This window comes from Helianthus annuus, chromosome 5 (assembly GCF_002127325.2).
Source record: "Helianthus annuus cultivar XRQ/B chromosome 5, HanXRQr2.0-SUNRISE, whole genome shotgun sequence".
Lineage (NCBI taxonomy): Eukaryota > Viridiplantae > Streptophyta > Magnoliopsida > Asterales > Asteraceae > Helianthus > Helianthus annuus.
Window position 1 is genome coordinate 20,998,590 of NC_035437.2, and position 20,127 is coordinate 21,018,716.

At 32.7% G+C, this 20,127-nt stretch overlaps 2 protein-coding genes across 2 annotated transcripts; one reads left to right on the top strand and one right to left on the bottom strand.

Moving 5' to 3' along the window:
- The first annotated feature begins 5,256 nt into the window (after positions 1-5,256).
- Positions 5,257-5,712, top strand: LOC110942796 (auxin-responsive protein SAUR50). Its single transcript, XM_022184560.1, has one exon. It carries the CDS (start codon positions 5,257-5,259, stop codon positions 5,710-5,712), a length of 456 nt encoding a protein of 151 aa, XP_022040252.1.
- A 7,508-nt stretch (positions 5,713-13,220) lies between these two features.
- Positions 13,221-14,785, bottom strand: LOC110942795 (spermidine hydroxycinnamoyl transferase). The gene has a single exon (XM_022184559.2). The coding sequence runs from the start codon at positions 14,758-14,760 to the stop codon at positions 13,420-13,422; it is 1,341 nt and encodes a 446-aa protein (XP_022040251.1). The 5' UTR covers positions 14,761-14,785; the 3' UTR covers positions 13,221-13,419.
- Between the last annotated feature and the right edge of the window lie 5,342 nt (positions 14,786-20,127).

Below are 20,127 nucleotides of genomic sequence, written 5' to 3' on the forward strand. Positions count from 1 at the left end.
CATAACTCTTCGCTGTCATCTGCGGTGAATACGTCTGGTTGTTGTATGGTGGTAGGTACCCGTAAGGAGGAGCATAGTAGTATCCTGGAAAATAAGCTTGATTCCCAGGTGTGACTGGAGCATTCATACCTCCAGTGGGCATGATCACTGGCTGATGGGGTGGCGTGGACAATGCTGCTGTAAGTGCCGCTGAGTACAGCGACGACATAGCGTATGTGGCTGGCGGCTGATAGTATTGAGCCATGCTCATCTGCTGTGTAGTGATACTTGGGCCCGCGGATGTGATAACGGGCATAGTGCTGTGACGTATAGTCTGTGCACTTGTTGTCGATGCTGAGGTAGAAACGATGGTGGTTGCTGTGGTTGGTACCACGGGTCGTAATTGCCAGGAGGTTTATGAGAGAGGGTCTACAGCTATCGTCCTAGAGGGGGCGACTGAGACGCTTGCGAACCCAGGTGGTGGTGCTTCTGCTTCAAACTCCTGGTCTAGAGACCTGGTTATGGCGGGTGAGGCCGGCATGGTAGTGACCACAGAACTCGTTACCAGCAACGGGTTGCTGGTTATTACTGCTTGATTTGGTTTTGTTGCTGTGTTCTGATCGCTTGCCATTGGGTCTGAGTTTGCTGTTGTTACCGAAGGGTCCCACGGATGGCGCCAATGAAGAAACACTGACCTTGACACTAAGCTCCGGCTAGGACTTCAACTCTTTGGCCATCCGAACAGCTGACTGTAAAACAAAACACCGTTAGGACTCGTTACAGGAATGAGGTTATTCCTATAACCACCCTCCGGCGTGAGAATAAGTCTCGGTTTTGGGAGTAAAAGAATATGTGTAGAGAGAGGGGGTAAACGAGAGCAGAATGAATCGTACCTTTGATGTTTACCTCTATTTATAGTTTACCATTAGGGTTTCCTCTAACTTATGATGGGCTCCGACAAGTTAGGGATTTGCACGATCTTCCCAAAAGATTGGGGATTTGGTTACGTGGTTTATTCATGCAGAATGGAACATTCTGGAATAAACATGTGTAATTAAGTATTTATAGTAAAATAATAGGTAATGACCCGGTCAGGTTAGCCGTTCCGCATCATACCTCGTCACCCGTATAATATACAAGGGTTCTAACCTAGTATACTTATATTTAGAAAAATAATCATGCAAAATAGTATTGAATAATCAGTTGTGAAATACAGGGTTCTAACCTAGTTTACTTATATTTAGAAAAATAATCATGCAAATGGTATCGAATAATCAGTTGTGAAATTGATTATTGAATTTGTTTATTTCACGTTTTAAAAGTCAGTTAAGCAGTTTAGATAAGATAATAATAATAAATCTTATTTATAGTATTAAAATTCAAAATAGTGGATATGCATTTTTTAATAAACAAGTTTTTTTTGGGTGTTTGTTAATTGTTAGAATAGCCTATGGAGGTGTTTCAATCTAAACCCATTAAGTTTTCTAGAGTGTTGCTGGAAATTGATTTTGAAGCAATGTTGTTTCTTGTCTTGTTCAAGTTGATTAAAGGTTAATAGTTTTTCTACTACAATATGAAATTTATGTAGGATTGCTAAAAGTCCACTTTTTTCAAGGGTACCACAATGAGTTGGGAGTTCACGGTTAGATGAGAATAATGATCTTTTAGATACGTTTTCTGGAGGCGTGCCACCATTAAGCTTAGAAATGTAAAGCAAAGATGATTACATTTATCGTGTAGGCTTAGAACCAACACCGTTTCTAAGAATTCCTGAAAATTCGAGAGCAACAAGCGAGTGAAATAAGTGAACTTCTATTCGCCAATTTGTTGTTTCTCTTATTTTCAGACTTTTAGCTCTTGTGTTTAAAAAAACATTATATTGGGTTAAGTTGAGTTAAAATGAGAATTGAGTTTATTTGTTTATATTTGCCTAAACTAAAAATAAAATATTTTAATGGGTTCAAAAACATATTAGGTCTTAATTTTCAATTTAATTATATGCATTATTTTTTTTTTTAAAAAAGTTGTATATATAAAATAAATGAAAAAAATTTTAAAATTTTGGATCCAATGGGTGAGTAGCCCTAAACTAGAGGTGCACAAAAAACACGGTTCCAACCTGACCTGGAACCGGTTCTTGCCTTGCCTGAATCGCGATCACATACCAGTTTCAGACTCGGGCGAAGGAAAATGAACTGAATCGAAACCACCGGAATCGGTTCCACCTCTACTTGTTCAAAACCCGAAAAAGACCGGCCATACTAGTCAAAACCCGGTAAAAAACCCGAACATACCAGAAGTGGTACCTACCCAGAACCGGTTGTTGACTTTGTTGACCAAAACCAGACCTAGTTCCTAGGGATTAACATTTGGTACTCGGTATCGGTACCGAATTTCCAGTATCGAATCATTTTCGGTTCCTGTACCAACTTTATGGTGTAATCGGGATTGGTACTTTCGGTTTGGTACAGTATTTTACTTATTTTTTACTTAAAATATTGGTACCTGACAGGGCATTTTCGGTACTGACAATACCAATACCCAATTTTGACGATTTTCGATACTAGTACCAAACTCATCCCTACTTGTTCTAATTCTAAAAAAACCCATTTTGGGCACCTCTACCCTAGACGATCGCCCACCTTACCTCAACCATCAGCCAACCATGGTTAAAGTTGGTTAAAACTGAAATCCGATTCAAATGAAAGAAACCAAATGATGTTTAATTGAATCTAGCAATATCTGGTGAGTTTTTTCTTAAACGAGTATTGGTGGAAAAAATATTTACCATTTTAGTGTTTCTTATAAATTATTTATTAAAATGGTGTTTTTATTTATTTATATCTTTTCTTTTAAACAACATTATAAACTTATTAATATCTTTCTCTATTCAATCACTCAAGTATACCGTTTATTTCAATCAACCGAAGGTGTTTGTTTTTCAGTCGACCTATTAATGTTTTTTTTTTCCATCTCGTTATAGTTTTTTGGTTCAACCAACCCACGTCGTAGACCAGCTACAAAAATCATTCAAAGTAAATTTAAACAATGAATTAAGAAACATAAAAAAACTAATCAAAGTTTAAACATAAAGAAACTAATCAAAGATTAAAACTTGTAGATCGGATTTCTTTGTCAAGATTTCTTTTATTTTGTTTGATATTGAGACCAGTAGCGGCTCGTTTTTATTCGACATTTGTATGTTCGTTTGTATTTGTACTGAGACATGCACTTGGTTTACTTTTAGTGCTTGATTAGTTTTTTTATGTTTCTTATTTCATTGTTTACATTTACTTTGAGTGATTCTATATATTTTGTCTTGAGATGGGTTGGGATGAATAATCTAACTTATAATAAAAGACTCTAAATAATGCCACATGGCATTCTCTCCTTCAAACTCATAATTTTATTTATATTTGTTTAATAAATTTCTTTTAATATTAAAATTAATTAATAACCAATATATAGATATCACTTATTTTTATTCTTATCTTTATCTAAAATTAATAAATAACTTCAATTTTGCAATTTAGACCCTTTGTTTTTTTTACTTTTAGCCCAAAGTTGTTCAGCTTTTGCAATTTAATCCCAACTCTTTTTTAATTTCAATTTTGGTCCACCATACTTTTCATCTTTCCCAAGTTTTTCATTTTGTTCTAAATTTTGTGAGTTAACGCACCGCAACGTGCGTGTGGGGTTCAAAATTTTTTCGTATATTTTTCCCGTATTTTTCTGTGTTTGACAAATTCGTTCAACACGTGGGTCCTGGATGGACTTAGTTATTTTTTTCTATGTATTACGTTTCGGTTTAATTTCTCAGCAACGAGCGTGCGTGATTCAAAGATTTTACGTCTGCTTTTCGCTTGGCGTTATTTTTTTCCCGTTTTTATTTATTTTGTTTTTACGAGCTTTTCCGATGTTGGTGGTCGCTGACAATGGTATAGTATTGCTACTACTTAACACAGTTTTACGACAACCGCTGCAACGCAGGGGCTTAATACTAATGTATATATATAACGAGATAGAAAAAAGATTCACAGGTTGATTTAGCAAAAACATATTAGGCTGTTTGGGAAAAAAAGGCTATAATATAAGAACAAAAATGCGACAGTGGATTGATTGAATTTAAAAAAAAATGTAATAAGTTTTTTATGTTGATTACAAGCAAAGGCAAATACAAATATATAAAAAAATAATAAATTGGTTGAAAATTAAAAAGACATTGGGTTGATTGAAAGAAAGGTATAATAATAAAATAAAACTTCAGAAAATGGATTGATTGAATAGAAAAAACAATAATAAGTATATATGTTGTTTAAAAGAAAAAATAAATAAAAAATAAATAAAAATACCATTTTAGTAAATAGCTTTTAAAAAACACTAAAATAGTAAATGCTATTTTCACTAACACTAGTTTAGAAAAAAACTCATATGTAGCCACCATATAATCCAAGTAGCATGTAACAACCACAACACAAATCTTAACAAACAATCGCTAAAAATGCCTAATCAAGTTCAGAGTTATAATCTAAAATAATAACTTCTAGAAAGTATGTTACTATTTTTATAAACTATTTTCAAGACAGTTTCTCCACTAACCATGGTAGTATTAATTATACGCCTCACAAAATACATTATGCATTTATACTCTTATTATCTTAAATTAAAGAGTTAAATGTCATTTTAGTCTCTGTGTTTTGCGTGATTTTGCCAGTTTAGTCTAAAGGTTTTATTTTTTATTTGTGGGTTCAAAAAGATTTCACTGTTGCCATTTTAGGCTCCTGGGTTAATTTCATCTATTTTTCCGTTAACGGAAAGGCTAATTCGGTCATTTTATATGGGCGAATTGCCTTTCTAGTTAATAGAATTACATATAAAATGACCGAATTGGTCTTTTCGTTAACAGAAAGAATAGATGAAGTTAACCCAATGAGACTAAAATGACAACGATGAAACCTTTTGAACCCACAGGTAAAAAATGAAACATTTGGACTAAATTAGCAAAACGGTACAAACACAGGGACTAAAATAAGATTTTACTCTAAATAAAAAAAAAAGAATATAATATTATATTATATTAAATAAAATAAAGCATATAATATTATATTATATTATATTATAGAGAGGAATATTAGTTACAATAATAACTCTACACTTAATAATAATATTAAAAATCACAAAACATGTGATTGGTTTAAAACCACAATAAAAACCGTACCAACTGTTTTATCAACCTCTACATCTCTCCTTCCCCTTACACCCCTTGGAATCTGACCAATGTCATCTCCGGCGAAAAACCCCAACAAAATCAGCCAAATCGTCAAACTAAAACAAGTCATGCAACGTTGGCGCCGCCGCTGCATCCCATCCGGCGGCTCTCTCGCCGTCTACGTCGGACCCGAACGCCGTCGTTTCATCATCCCGACGCGGTTCCTCAACCTCCCTGTGTTCTTCTCACTGCTCAACAAAGCGGAAGAAGAGTTCGGATTTCAAACAACCGGTGGATTAATTATTCCGTGTGATGTGGGTTTTTTTAAACGGTTGGTGAAGGTGTTGGAGAGGAATGAGATCGGGTTGATGAATCTTGGTTTGGATGATTTTGTTGCAATGTTTGATGGGTTAGCGATAGATTCTTCTTCTTCTTCTTCTTCTTCTAAGTATTGTTTTAAGGATGTTGATGATTTTAGTTGCCGTAGCTTTACACCTTTGTTGCAGCAGAAAGCTAGGGTTTGATTCAATTGGGGGTAGGGTTATGTTTAGAGTTAGGTTTTTGTTAATCTTTTATTTTTATGCATCCTTGAACCCCAAATTTGTTGGTGATTTGTTATTAATTTGGGTTCAATGAGATGACGTTGCTGAGTTGTCCCACTTTTGGGGATGCTTGGTTATCTTTTTTTTTTTTTTTTTTTTTTTTTTTTTGGGTTTGGTTAGCAAAATCATGTAATGTTGGATGTTGCGATTGATTGATGGTGCTAATGAGTTGATGATGATGAATATTTTTGGTGTTATATTGTTTGGGTTGTTCTTGTTTTGACCACGTTTGGTATGTCCTTTGCGACGAATGTAACGGTTCGTTAAAAATATTTACCCTCTTACGTGGGTACCTTATTGGTGGTATGTTTAGACGAACGTTTAGTACGTGGTATGTTTAGACACACCTTTGATTATAGATTATCGGAGCATTAAAGTGTTGAGATTTGAAACTTGTGCGTCCTCATAAATACTCTTAAAAGTTTAAAAATTATCTACAATGTTTATTGGTATGTGAAAAAATTGTGAATTTGAAAGGTTTTTGTTGTGTCTAGGTGTTATTAAATTTGGTGGTTATAACTCCACAATGTTATGTAAAAGCATAAGACGATTTTTTTGAAGTATTATTTAGGAAGAATATGACAAATCATTTTGCAAATGGCAATACTATATTGGAGATGCTTGCATCGCCGTTTAAAAGCTTTTAAATCTATTGGTTTATTTAAAAAATATAAGTTTATTGCAAAAGGGCCGTGATTGAATTAAAAATAGTATACAAAAGAATCTAATCAATGAAGTATTTAATTGAGATTATTTTTTAACCAGAAATTTCATTTTTTTTCTGTTGGATTTGAAGTTGTGTCCTTCCAAGGTTAGGTGATACTATAAACTAGGTACGAACATTTGGTATTGGGTATCGTTATCGTATCGGTCTCGTATCAGTATTGATATCGAATTTCTCGTACCGAATTTTTTCGGTACCGGTACCCACTTTTTAGTATTTTCAATGTCAGTACCGGTTTGATACGATACCGGTACCACGCTCATCCCTACAGTATAAACTCTCTTTCTCACATTAAAGCACCAACCTCAATGGTATTTATTCGAGATTCATAATGTATAAAAGGTTAATATCTCACTTTATTTTGTTCATAAATGGTTGGAAATTTTTAATTTTCTTAATCGAAGCAAATACATTGGTTAAGCTGGTCCAAGCTTATATAATTTACTTTACACTTTGTCTTATGGAATTTGGAACCGGTTTGAATAACGGTTTGAATTTGTAACCGGTTGTTTTTTTATTATTTTTTATACTTTTGATATTTGCCGTTATTATATAATAAAATATAATATTCATGTACCCATCTTTATTATATTTAGAGAAAAAGATAAACGGTTCGAAATGTGAATCAATTCGATCAACTCAATTAACATGGCCGGTATCAAGGTGTTGGATAAATCTTTGCTTTTCAATGTGGTGAAGATTCAAATCACATTGGTGACAAAATTAAGATGTTAAAATAAATGGTTTGTCGTTTTTTTAACACGTAACTGATTGGTCTGCAATAAATTTATATCAAAACATCTCAAACAAGAAATGGACACCTTTAATAATTTTTACCATATTCTGTTATGTTTAATTACATGCATTTTTAAACTTTGTGAGTTTTACGTGGGCAAATCATACAAAATTTGTTGATATGAAACATCAAATACTACAAATGATACGTAGTTTAAGATGTTGGTGGGCATGGAGAGGACCTTTTATAGTTTGATATCACTTACCGTTAAATCCATCGTGTTTAGAAAAAAGCTCACAATGATTTTGTAATTTAGTTTTTTAGGATGTTCATTTGGGGTTGACGTGCCAACATGTCATTGGTTGCCCCACCGTTCCATTAGCGCTTTATTAACTTCTTTCCACAACCATTGACGCTTAGTTATGGTATTTTAGAAGTGGGCTAAATACAACCCCTTTACTTTTCATCAAATTTCACCCCTTTACATTTTTTTTTTTTTAATTATTGATCCCATCAATGATTTTTCGTTACCTACTATAACACTTGCTTGCCAAAATCTGGCCCTTTTTCAATTAAGAGTGTATTACATTTTTTTATCAATCAATTTGAATGTTAATTTGCATTTTTATATGGATCGTCTTTTCTTTTTTTATTGGTGGAGGGTAGTAATAACCAGTGGCCGGAACTAGAAGGATTCAGGGACATCTTAATTTTTTTTTACCGTACATTCATTCAGTGTTAAAAAATAGCGTACATTCATACAACCAAATACACAACTAAAATTAGTAACTAAACCTTAACCTAAAATCCAATTTGGTCCCTTTTGTGCTAGAATACTAGGCCTGGCAAATAAAACCCATTTGGGTTTTTTGGGTTATTTTGGGTCATTTTAAAAAAGAGAATGGGTTAGGATGGGTTAAGAAATAACTAAGGATGGGTCAAGATGGGTTATATGATATCTATTTAAAATAATTCGTGGGTTATGATGGATATTACGCAGGGTACATGGATAACTCAAAAAGAGCATCACAATCAGATTTTTCATCCTATTCGAGTGTTCGTACATGTTGGCTTCACAAATAATAAAAATTTTCCAAAAAATCAGAAAAATAAAAAAAATTCTAAAAAATAAAAATAAAAATCCAAAAAATTCTAAAAAATCCAAAAAATAATAAAAAATCAAAAAAAATAAGAAAAAATCCAAAAAATTCTAAAAAAATCCAAAAAATAATAAAAAATCCAAAAAATTCTAAAAAATCAAAAAAATAATAAAAAATCCAAAAAATTCTAAAAAATCAAAAAAATAATAAAAAATCCAAAAAATTCTAAAAAATCAAAAAAATAATAAAAAATCCAAACAATTCTAAAAAAAATCAAAAAAAAAATTAAAAATCCAAAAAATTCTAAAAAATCAAAAAAATATTAAAAATTCAAAAAAAAATCCAAAAAATAAAAAAATTCTAAAAAAATAAAAAATAAATAAAAAATCCAAAAAAATTCTAAAAATAAAAAAATAAAAAAAATCCAAAAAATTCTTAAAAATCATAAAAATCAAAAAAATTCTTAAAAAATAAAAAAATAAAAAAAATCCAAAAAATTCTTAAAAATCATAAAAATCAAAAAAATTCTAAAAAATCCAAAAATTCTTTAAAATAAAAAAATGTTAAAAAGTAAAAAAAAAATCTAAAAAATAAAAAAATAATAAAAAATCAAAAAAACCAAAAAATTCTAAAAAAAATCAAAAAATTAACAAAAAATAAAGTAAACTTCTAAAAAATCACAAAATTCTAAAAAACCAAAAAATTCTAAAAAATAAAAAAAATAATAATAAACCCAAAAAATTCTAAAAAATCCAAAATTTTATAAAAAGTTATAAAAAATAAAAAGTTACAAAAAATTCAAAAACAAATCATAAAAATAATAAAAGTTATAAAAATGTGTTTAGGATTTTTAAGGTTTTTTTTTTATTTTTTAGAATATTTTATGATTTTTTAGAATTTTTTTGATTTTTCTAGAGTTTTTTACTTCTTAGAATTTCTTTGATTTTTTTTTTGTTTTTTTGATTTTTTTGATTTTTTAGAATTTTTTAATTTTTTATTATTTTTTGAAATTTTTTGGTTTTTTTGGATTTTTTGGATTTTTATTATATTTTAGAATTTTTTTGATTTTTTAGAATTTTTTGGATTTTTTTTTAGAATTTTTTTTATTTTTTAAAATTTTTAGAAGTTTTTTATTATTTTTTTTTATTTTTTAGAATTTTTTGGTTTTTTAATTTTTTTTGATATTTTTGAATTTTTGGATTTTTTAGAATTTTTTTTTATTTTTATAATTTTTTATGATTTTAGGATTTTTTTTAGAATTTTTTGGATTTTTTTATTATTTTTTGATTTTTTTAGAATTTTTTGATTTTTTTAGATTTTTTTTATTTTTTTAGATTTTTTTATTTTTTTGAATTTTTTTGATTTTTTACAATGTTTTGGATTTTTTATTATTTTTTGGATTTTTTATAATTTTTTATGATTTTAGGATTTTTTAGATTTTTTTAGAATTTTTTCGATTTTTTAGAATTTTTTTGAATTTTTTGAATTTTTTTGATTTTTTACAATTTTTTGGATTTTTTATTATTTTTTTGGTTTTTTTAGATTTTTTTGAATTTTTTATTATTTTTTGATTTTTTTATATGTTTTTGGATTTCTTAGAATTTTTTATCATGCCCAAATATATCTTGACAAAAAAAACCCATCTTGACCTAAACCCATTCTAACCCATTTCTTACTAAACCCATTCTAACCCAAACCCATTCTAACCCATGCCCATCCTAACCCATTACCCAAACCTACCCAACCCATCCATTTTGCCACTCCTATAGAATACCTTTGCTCTAGCAGAACTAGACATTTATGACTAGACATTTATGACTGGGTTCACAGTGTAATCTTTATATACACAAAATTATATTCATTTATTATTTTTAAGATGTACTACGACAACTAAAGTCATTTTAAGGTGTTGTTTAAGCTAGATATTTACCAATCAAGGTGCTGTGTAAGCTAGATATTTACCAATCAATATTTGTTTTGAGTTTTTTTTATAAAAGTTTATTAAAAAAATATCTCTACATTAAATTAAATGTATTAAATATTAACGGTAATAGAGTAAATAAATAAAATGAAAACAATAACAAAACAAAATAAATGCATATTTTTATAATACTAAATCAGAGAAAATATTACATAAATTAAAGTGGAGATTTGTTATATATTCTTTAAGTTTGCAATATTATTCAACGTATACATTATTCATTATTCAGCGTATACATTCAGCGTATACAATTTCAAGGGGAGGGAATAGTGGTTTTCACCTACGGGATAAAATATGCGGTGCTGGCCATCTATTGGCTCACATGGGCTGCAAAGGAAATAGTGGTTTTTACCTATTGGGTGAAATGGACGGTGGTAGCCATCTATTGGCTCACATGGGCAGCAAAAGAATAGTGCCAGATAACTGCCTGACGCTCTCCTATTAGCCCAATAAATTTACGATTTTATCCTGCTTTAAATTTATGATTTTGCCATGAGTTCAAAATTATGATTTTACACCCCGCTTAAAAATAAATTTACGTTTTTGCTCTCAGCTAAAAATTTCAATTTTGTCCGCGGTTCAAAAATACCATTTTGACCTGTTTAAATTTACAGTTTTGCCATTAATTATTTCCCTTAAAATTACGATTTTGCCATCAGTTCAAAATTATGTTTTTACCCCCACATAAAAATAAATTTACGCTTTTGCACCCAGCTAAAAATTCCAATTTTGCCATCGGTTCAAATTTACGATTTTGACCCGTTTAAATTTACAGTTTTGCCATTAGGTTTTTTTTTTTCTCACAACCAAGTTACGATTTTGCCCTCAACATAAATTTACATTTTCTCCATCGTTTTTGTTTGTTTTCCTGGTTAAATTACAATTTTGGCCCCAGTGAAAATTACAGTCATGCCGGCAGCTGTCTGCCACTCCCTCATTGGTCCATTTAATTTACGATTTTATCCCTGAATGAAAAATATGATTTCGCACCCAGTTCAAAATTACGTTTTTCCCATTGTTTTAGTTTTTTAGCAAAACTATAATAGTTTTTTGTTTTAATTGGTTGACTCCGTTTAATTTTTTTCGGTGTCAAGGAGCTATCTAACACTCGCTCATTAGTCTAGAAAAATTACAGTTTTGCCCTGAGCCGAAAATTACGGTCTTATCATCGTTTTATTTTTTTTACTAGCAAAATTATCGTAGTGTTTTTTTAATTGATTGAGAATTATTCGGTCATCGTCCCGCAACGCGGGCGGGGCAACTGCTAGTATACCTACAAAAAATGAATGTCGATTACACCAATGATGTTAAATGTGAAGTGTTTGAACGTTCAAGTCCAGCCCAAACAATATTTAACAAATAGCTGATTTATTATAATTTGATATGGGCCACAAACATGACTTTGAAAAAGCCCATGTAATAACAAAATAGGGTGCAGTCTTTTGTTTTTGTGCCATCTTCATCATCTAAACCTAATCACTTCTAAACTGTCGTCACTGAGTCAAAATCCATCGGAGAAAAAATTTCTGGTCATGTAATCACATTATCTTCTTATTATCTTTGTACTTAGGGGGTATCCAAACTTATGCTCAAGGTATCCAATACATAAAATGAATAATTTTTTATGTTTCTTTACGATTCATAACACTAGCTTTTTTTTGTACGTTTGGATTCTTGGGAGTCATTTTGGTTCTTTATGTGCTTTGAACGCATTCCATCATATCTTCATAAGACTTGAATGCCTAAAAATAAACTGATATTGGAGTTGGGACTTATGAGTATCGGTACAAATGCAAGAGAAAAATCATACTCAATGATAAATGAAGTTACCGGAAATGGAAACCATAAAAAATGAGAACATGTACCGTGAGTACCGAAGTTGTTCACGCGATATTGATTAGGTTTGGTACACTATCGGTTTATTGAAAACATAAGGGAGTTTTGATTCTTGAATGCTAAAACTGTGAAATCTTAATTTGATAGTTCATTCTGACTTCAAAAAATTTATTAACATGCATGGATCAACACTTTATAAAAAATATTAATAGTACGATGAGTTTCTTACGTTTAAAACAAATGAGTAAGGGTGTACGGGCGTCTTCGGTGAGGGGATGCGGTGATAGGTTTCCCCGATCGGGAACACCGCCGCCATCACTGCGGGGTCCCGAATCGGGGTGTGAATTGGGCATGGATTCACCGATGGAGGAGAGGGGAAAGTTGGTGGGCCAGCTGAGCATCAACTAATCAAACTTTTTATTTCTTTTTTTTTTTTTTTTGAATAAAAAAATAAGGAGAGTTAAGAGGGGAGTGCTGCCATCAATTTCGGGTGTTAGGGGAGTTTAAGAGGGGAGTTGACGTGGCACACGAGGATTGGTTTGGCGTAAGAGAGGGGACTCACCTATTAGGTGAGCACCCCCTTCACCCTAAAACATTAACGCCACATGTGGCATCAACTTCAATGTTATACCAATGAAGCACCACATGACACTGCGAAAACGCACATCAACTTAAATTTCATCATAAAATGCAGTAAGTATACTAAGTATACTGAAACGTTTTATAGAAAAATTGAAGAGAAAACATTTTTTTCTTAAAGAAAGCTAATTATAAAAGATAACAAAACTATTTTGGTGGCAATCCCCGATTTGTACCGATGAGTTTCCCCGATACGGAGTCTGGCCGAAGTGAGGCAATAGGGCTCTCTAATTTGGGGAGTATGGTGGCCTAACACAAAAAAACAACCGTTCTAAAAAAAAGAAAACAAAATGACAAAAAGGGTTAAACTTCTATTAATTTGAAACTTACCCGCATCATTTGATCACTTTTGTACTAGTGAGATATGGTATGCAATTTTACCTACAAAAAACTATTCCATATACATATTTCTTATTATATATAACTTCTATTACTTTTACATAAACTTTAAATAAAAAATGAAGACCTATGAATCAACTAGAAAGAGCAACATCCACATATAACCTCAAGTGTTATCATATAACTTCGTCCTAGGTAGCCACAATGTTCACTTTCTTATAACTTTTATTCAAGATCTTCTATATATATTCCTCTTATAGTACTTAACCCATCATTACATATCAATATCTTGATAAAACACCTTCTTAAACTCCTCCATATGCCTCACTTGCAAACACAATGCTACAACCAACGATCCATCCCCATCTTTCCCATGAAGAATCAAAGAATCACCATCGGAATCATGTGTTCCCGGACCCATATGAACCTCCTTCCCCCACCCGAAATCGGCACCATAAAGGGGTAACGTTAACCAACTTATCACCCCTACATTTGGATTTCCATAAAAATGTCCCTCATCACCACTTGTTGGTATCAACTCTCGAAACCGTGATAAGTCGTCTTGATTCTTCAAAAAGTCGATAACCGAGTTCACATACTCATCATCGACGTTCTTAATCGCGTCCCTTATTTTACTCGAAACGAATCCTAAAGGGTTTGAAACTATCTCACCCGAGCATCCGGTGGCAATCATGTTTACTATAGCGTTCCCAAAGTATTTTTGTGGCAATGGAGGCCTCATTTTGTTTCGAATATCGACACAAAAGGCTAATGCGGTTGGTTGTTCGGGTTTGTGTTTACGCGCTTTGCATGATGTTCTCCATATGTGCGCGGTTATAGCTTCGTACCGAGTAAAACCACGGCTCACCTCGCTTTTTTGTATTTGGTTAGCTTTGTTTCTTAGTTTCTCAACTTGGGTTGCGGTTAGTTTCAACATTGTGACCGTTGTTTCATTCTCTCGCTCGTTTTCGCCATCGATAAGGACCGGGGGAGGACAAAATTGTTCATGGTTAACCATCTTTAATGTCCTTGGAGGATCCCCCGCTCGTAACACTTTTCGATCAAGATAAGGTGGTGTTTCCACCAATTCGCCTCGCGAAACCCTAGCCCATTCGGAGACAAAGTGAAGTGCGCTTTGCCCGTCTGCAACCGCATGCGATATGCTTAAACCGAGGCTAAACCCTCCACAAACAAACCTTGTGACTTGTAAAACAAGCAATGGTATTTCTTCAAGTGGCGTGTTTTGATAATCTATTGAAGGAATAAGTTGATGATAAACTGGTGAAGGTAAAAGACTATCCAAATCCGCTAGATTTGCGTCCGCATAAGCTTCGAGGAACTGGACTCCTGTGCCATTACAATCGAGCTCTAGACGCCCTCTAGTGATGAAGGATAGGCGGCCGGCTAAAGGGAAGAAGTGAACTAGGGTAGAACTGAGTGAAGCTTTTAGGGTTTGCAAGACAATGAGCCAATCCTCAGGGGACTGTTTGTAGAAGTATATGGTTGGGACATGAGTGGTGAGACCGGTTTGGTCTAGTTCTGATAAGGCTAGCTTACCGGACCATGTTTGGTCAGCTGGTTTAACCATGCAAAAAGTCTTGTTGAAAACCCTCATTTTGAAGAGAGAGAGATCACCGAAGAAAAAGTGTTGGTGTTTGGGGTATTTATGGGTCAAATGAAGCAGCTGTAATGGTGTGACCTAAACTTGTGCCTATAAAAACAGTGAATTGGAGAAGATGTAGAGTGCATGACCATGGGAGATTACGTGTGTAGCTTGCTTGTTAATTGAGAGCTTAAAAAATGTTAGATGGACATTAAACTATTTAAGGGTTAACTTCTTTTACCATTTATTACAATTTATTTATATATTATCGTGCTATGAATTTACATCGAAATAGATGATAGACGGGCAATAAGCTACGCCGCTACCTCTTTTTTAAATAGCAAAACTAATTCTATTAAAAACTAAGTTTCATATATATTCTAGGTTAAGTTTTATGTATTTTTTTATTTTCCCTATATTAATTGGTAACTTAAGTTTGTGTCTTCATTTTACTATTCAATTTTTCATTCTTAATGCTATTACTCATACTTCTTGCATAGCTATTTTGTCTTATTTGTGGTGTGTGAAATAAAGTCTAACTTAGGTTAGTGATGTGTGCTCTTAACTTGATACGAGACATGTTTGGTTTTATTATTGTTTTTGAAAATCAAATTTTTATTATTGTTTGTTTCTCTTAACAAATAATTGCCTCATATGAGTAGGACACATTGATGAATCTGTTGATTTACCGTTTTCATTATCTTTAACAGATGATCGCTCATATTAATGGGAAAAAAATTAACAGTAACTGGTATTTTAGTATGAATGCCCATAATGTTTATCGAATTAAAAGATCTCAATTTAACTCTTTAGGTTTCATTTTCTATCTTTTCGTATATGTTTTGATATTTGATATCTGCTTATCGTGTGTTTACTTAACCTTACGACTTTTTATGTGGATTTTGTTATCATTTCGACTTATTTATACTTTTTTGTTGGTTTAAATTTGATGAGTTAACACCCAGCAACACGAGTGCGTGATTCAACATCTTTAAGTCTATTTTTTTGTTCGGTTTGGTGTTCCCGCCACAACGCATGGGTTCAAGAAACTCGTTAAGATAAAATATGTTTTCATACCATATATTCTTGAAGATATATTTTATTTTGTTTATGGTTTGGTTTTAACGGTTTTTAAGATAAGTTGTAAGTCAACAATTAGTAACTGTTATAGTTATTAACTATCAATGCTAAAATGTTGAAAATTGAAACTGAACCAAATTTGTTAACGTTTTAGTTTCACAATTTATGCCTTTCACACACGTAGATTCCTTGTTTGTCAACTTTAGTCCCTCTAAAGTAATTCTTTATACGTTTAAAGTCCATGACACGTGTTGATATATTATTGGACGTGATTTTACGAGGTGTTACATCCTCACCCCCTTAAAAGAAATCTCGACCTCGAGATTTGCTAAAATGCTGGAAGTACTTTTGTCGCATAATGGACTTAACTTCTATTGCATATCTGGAGCCTCTTCAAGCTCCCAAGTTGACCTCTATAATAGGTATATGTACCCTTTTTGGAGCTTCTTAACCTTTCGATCCTTAATCGATAAAGGTTTCTCATCATATCATAAATCTGCATATCATTATGCGATAATGCTTCTCGACATATTGGTGAAACACATCCTTAAATCATTAGTGTGTAATGCATGGCGAGCTCTGCCAAGCTCCTTAAATAGGTTTTAGCTTTAAGCTATCTGATCTTGATACATTCGATTCCTTCGAATGATTTTCTATATTCAGAGCTTAACTAGTCTGATAATTAACAAATTGGCACACACTTCCAGGGTGATATCTTTTGTTGAACTAATTAATGAACCAAGTTGTATAATCTCAGAGGGTTATACTTATAGGTAACTTGGTCCTAATAAAGCTCTAAGGCATTTCTAAACTATACTCAAACGGGTCAGAACTGAAAGTCAAAGCAGAAGTCAAAGTATGCGACTTTCGGTCCCGAACCGAGTCTAAACTGAAAATTGTCGGGTTGAACATGTTTAAACATGTTCTTACACTAATTACCAAGTTATATTAATGATAAAACAGGTTGCATAGCTTTTACATTGCTAATTATGCATTAATTTGAAAATAGGCTTCCTGTTGACTTTTTATAATCAAGTTTGACCCGACAATTGACCTAGATAGAGTGGAAATCAGAGGGTGCACTTTTAAGGGTTTATTGCCCACATAATTACCAACTCATAGGTACTTTCAAATTGAAATTTGACTGGACAATTTAAGATTAATGACGAAGTCAAATCTTAATTACGACGGTTTGACGTTTTGTTTTGAAAGCTAATTAAAAGAACTAAACAAGGATTAGAACTCTTACTTAGGGTCCTTGCTATCTTTTCTACACTTCACAATCTTCTCCCAAGGCCAGTTACCTCCAGAGATGAGTTTAGAAGTTGTTGTGAATGAATAAGCATATAACTTCAAAATATTTTATAACTTGGGACAATTATTCAAAATAATCTTGTATACAGTTTTACACATTTGTCGTCCATTAGGGCCGGTTTGTAGGGCCGGACTTAAGTTAACTGACACGCCACAAGTATAATGCCCACAAGGATGATTCCTTATAGTGGGATATCAGTTTTTACATAATGCATCTATCAGGTGTACACCTACACCCCGTGCTTAGGTCGTGGCCATTTCTTTGAATGATGCCAAGGATATCCGGGACATGGTCATTTAACCCCCAAGGGCCATACACCAAATAATACATATCAAACAGGTTATGTAAATACATCAATCACAATACGATTTAAATGACTACATACACCCGACCAAGCGGTACTTTTATAGTACCGTATCCCAAGCCCGTATAGGGAAAATAAGTTAAGGGTATTTACCTGAGCAAAGTATAAATCAAATACAGTAAGTGCACGTAGCTTTTACTGGGCTCCTAATCTGGAACGAAGGTTTTTAATAACCTATTAGAATCCTAACGGGTCTTTAATTAAGCTTAGACTTAGACCGGTTAGTTTTCAAAAGGAAGACACGGTTCAAACGCATGATAAAGCGAAGACCGGTTTAGAATGTGGTTTTGACCCGACAAGCTTGCCTACTTGTTTAATATGGGTAACTTAAACACATTCTGGATTTTGAGACAAAAACGATATGGTTTGACCCGTTTCGGCTAATATATGCAAACTAGTTACATACGCCGATCCGAACGCGAAACGTGCGTAACGAGTAACCACAAGAGTCATATACAAGTTTTCTAAGTTAATATGCCTTAAATATGTTGTGACATCAGTAAGATATCTTCTATTATGCCCTAAATGAATTTAAACTCAAATTATGCCCCGTAAGGGCATTTTGGTCATTTAAAAGGTTATAAAAGAGTTTAAATATAATTCTGAGTTTCGGGTCTGATGTAATCAGTAAAAATACTTAATTTACTAAGTTATATCAGTAGGGTATAATCTATATGTGAAATTTATCATTTCTAACCGTACTATGCACCGAAAGGGCATTTTGGTAATTTCACCTAAGGTTTAAAGGTCAAATCTGGAAATCTGACTTCAAAACTTTTACTTACTGATAAAGTATAGAAATTTACTTAAAACATCAGTAGGTATCAAGTCTTATATATCTAATATGGTTTTAATACATACTATGCGTTTAAAATGCTTAAAAACGCTTAAAATGGCGATTTTGAGCTATTTCCGGGTTCTTAAAGGAAAGCTGATATTTTTATTATTCCAAAAGGCTCAAAATACTTTATTTATCATATTAGATCAGTAGAAAAAGGTTTGGTATCAAAAGGTTTGGTAAAACTTATTTTATAGCTTAAAAGGGGTAAAACCGACAACTACTGAATTAAGCTTAGAACTCTAGGTTATGATCAGCCTAAAAATAAAAAAAAATCTCCAAAAATCCCAAAATATTATTTTATATTAGTGGGTAAAAATTTTGGTATCAAAATTGGGTTTAGATAGGCTATATGCTAATTACGCCATTTAATTACTAAAAAGCTTTCTAATTACGCTGTTGAGCGTAACTCTTAATCTAGACCTCAAACTGATGTCAAATTCTAGGTATGAGTTTATAAATCAGTACCTAAGGTTTCTACTCTTTTATATTTTCAAAATTCACATTTTAAGGTCATAAGGGCATAATAGTCAACATTTAAGCATTTAACGAAATCATGCATATGAATCGGATAACTAATGAACCAAGTTGTATAATCTCAGAGGGTTATACTTATAGGTTACTTGGTCCTAATAAAGCTTTAAGGCATTCCTAAATCATGCTCAAACGGGTCAGAACTGAAAGTCAAAGCATAAGTCAAACTATGCGACTTTCGGTCCCGAACCTAGCCTAAACTGAAAATTGTCGAGTTGAACATGTTTAGACATGTTCTTACATTAATTACCAAGTTATATTAATGTCAAAACAGGTTGCATAGCTTCTACATTGCTAATTATGCATTTATTTGAAATTTAGCTTTCTGTTGACTTTTTATAATCAAGTTTGACTCGACAATTGACCTAATTAGAGTGGGAATCAGAGGGTGACCTTTTAAGGGTTTAATGCCCACATAATTACCAACTCATAGGTACTTTCAAAATGAAATTTGACTGGAGCAATTAAGATTAATGACGAAGTCAAACCTTAATTACGACGGTTTGACTAAACGCTAATAAACTAAGCAAAACTGAATTAAAGGAGGTTAAGCATACTTACAATAGTCCTAAGCACAACTAATGATCACTAGGAAAGATGCTTGAGCCCCAGGAACCTCCAAGAAGTGAGTTGTGAAGTTGCAAGTAAATGAGCAATTTGAAGAACACAACTTAAGGCCTTATATAGGTTTCTTAGATCATCAAGATCATTACAAATAAGTCTGTGAATGTTATGGGATCATTATAAGTGTCCCTAGACTCCTTAAAACCATCAAACAAGCTCCAAGTATTGAAAACCAGACTTCTAAGTCGGTTAAACCGGCTGGAACAGGCAGATGTGCACATTTTCTGCATCTGGTGTCCTCAGGCGGCCCGCGTAAGGATCCATAGGGACCTTACGCGCCTCGTGTGAATGTCTGATCCGGTTACAAAGTTTCAAATATTGCACATTTGGTCCCTGGTCCTTCCAAACTTGATTTTAAGCTCATTTCTTGCACTTTAAACCCCCAAACTTGACTTTTAAGGACCCCAAGTCATAAGCCAACTTTGTTTAGTCCCCGGTTATTCATACGTTCATCGAAAAGTCTTAAATTTCAACGTTGACGCTTTTAACCCCTCGTATACGAATATTGTCATAACTTTCTCATACTTTATCGAAACCTCGTGAAATTTTTTATCACACATTCTTGTGAGTATAACTTATCATTACAAAGCTTCGGGTCTGCTAAAAGATCACTCAGAGGTATAC

What these genes read in the sequence shown, in the direction of transcription:
- LOC110942795 (XM_022184559.2), bottom strand. Translation starts at nt 14,760, where the DNA reads ATGAGGGTTTTCAACAAGACTTTTTGCATGGTTAAACCAGCTGACCAA.
- LOC110942796 (XM_022184560.1), top strand. Translation starts at nt 5,257, where the DNA reads ATGTCATCTCCGGCGAAAAACCCCAACAAAATCAGCCAAATCGTCAAA.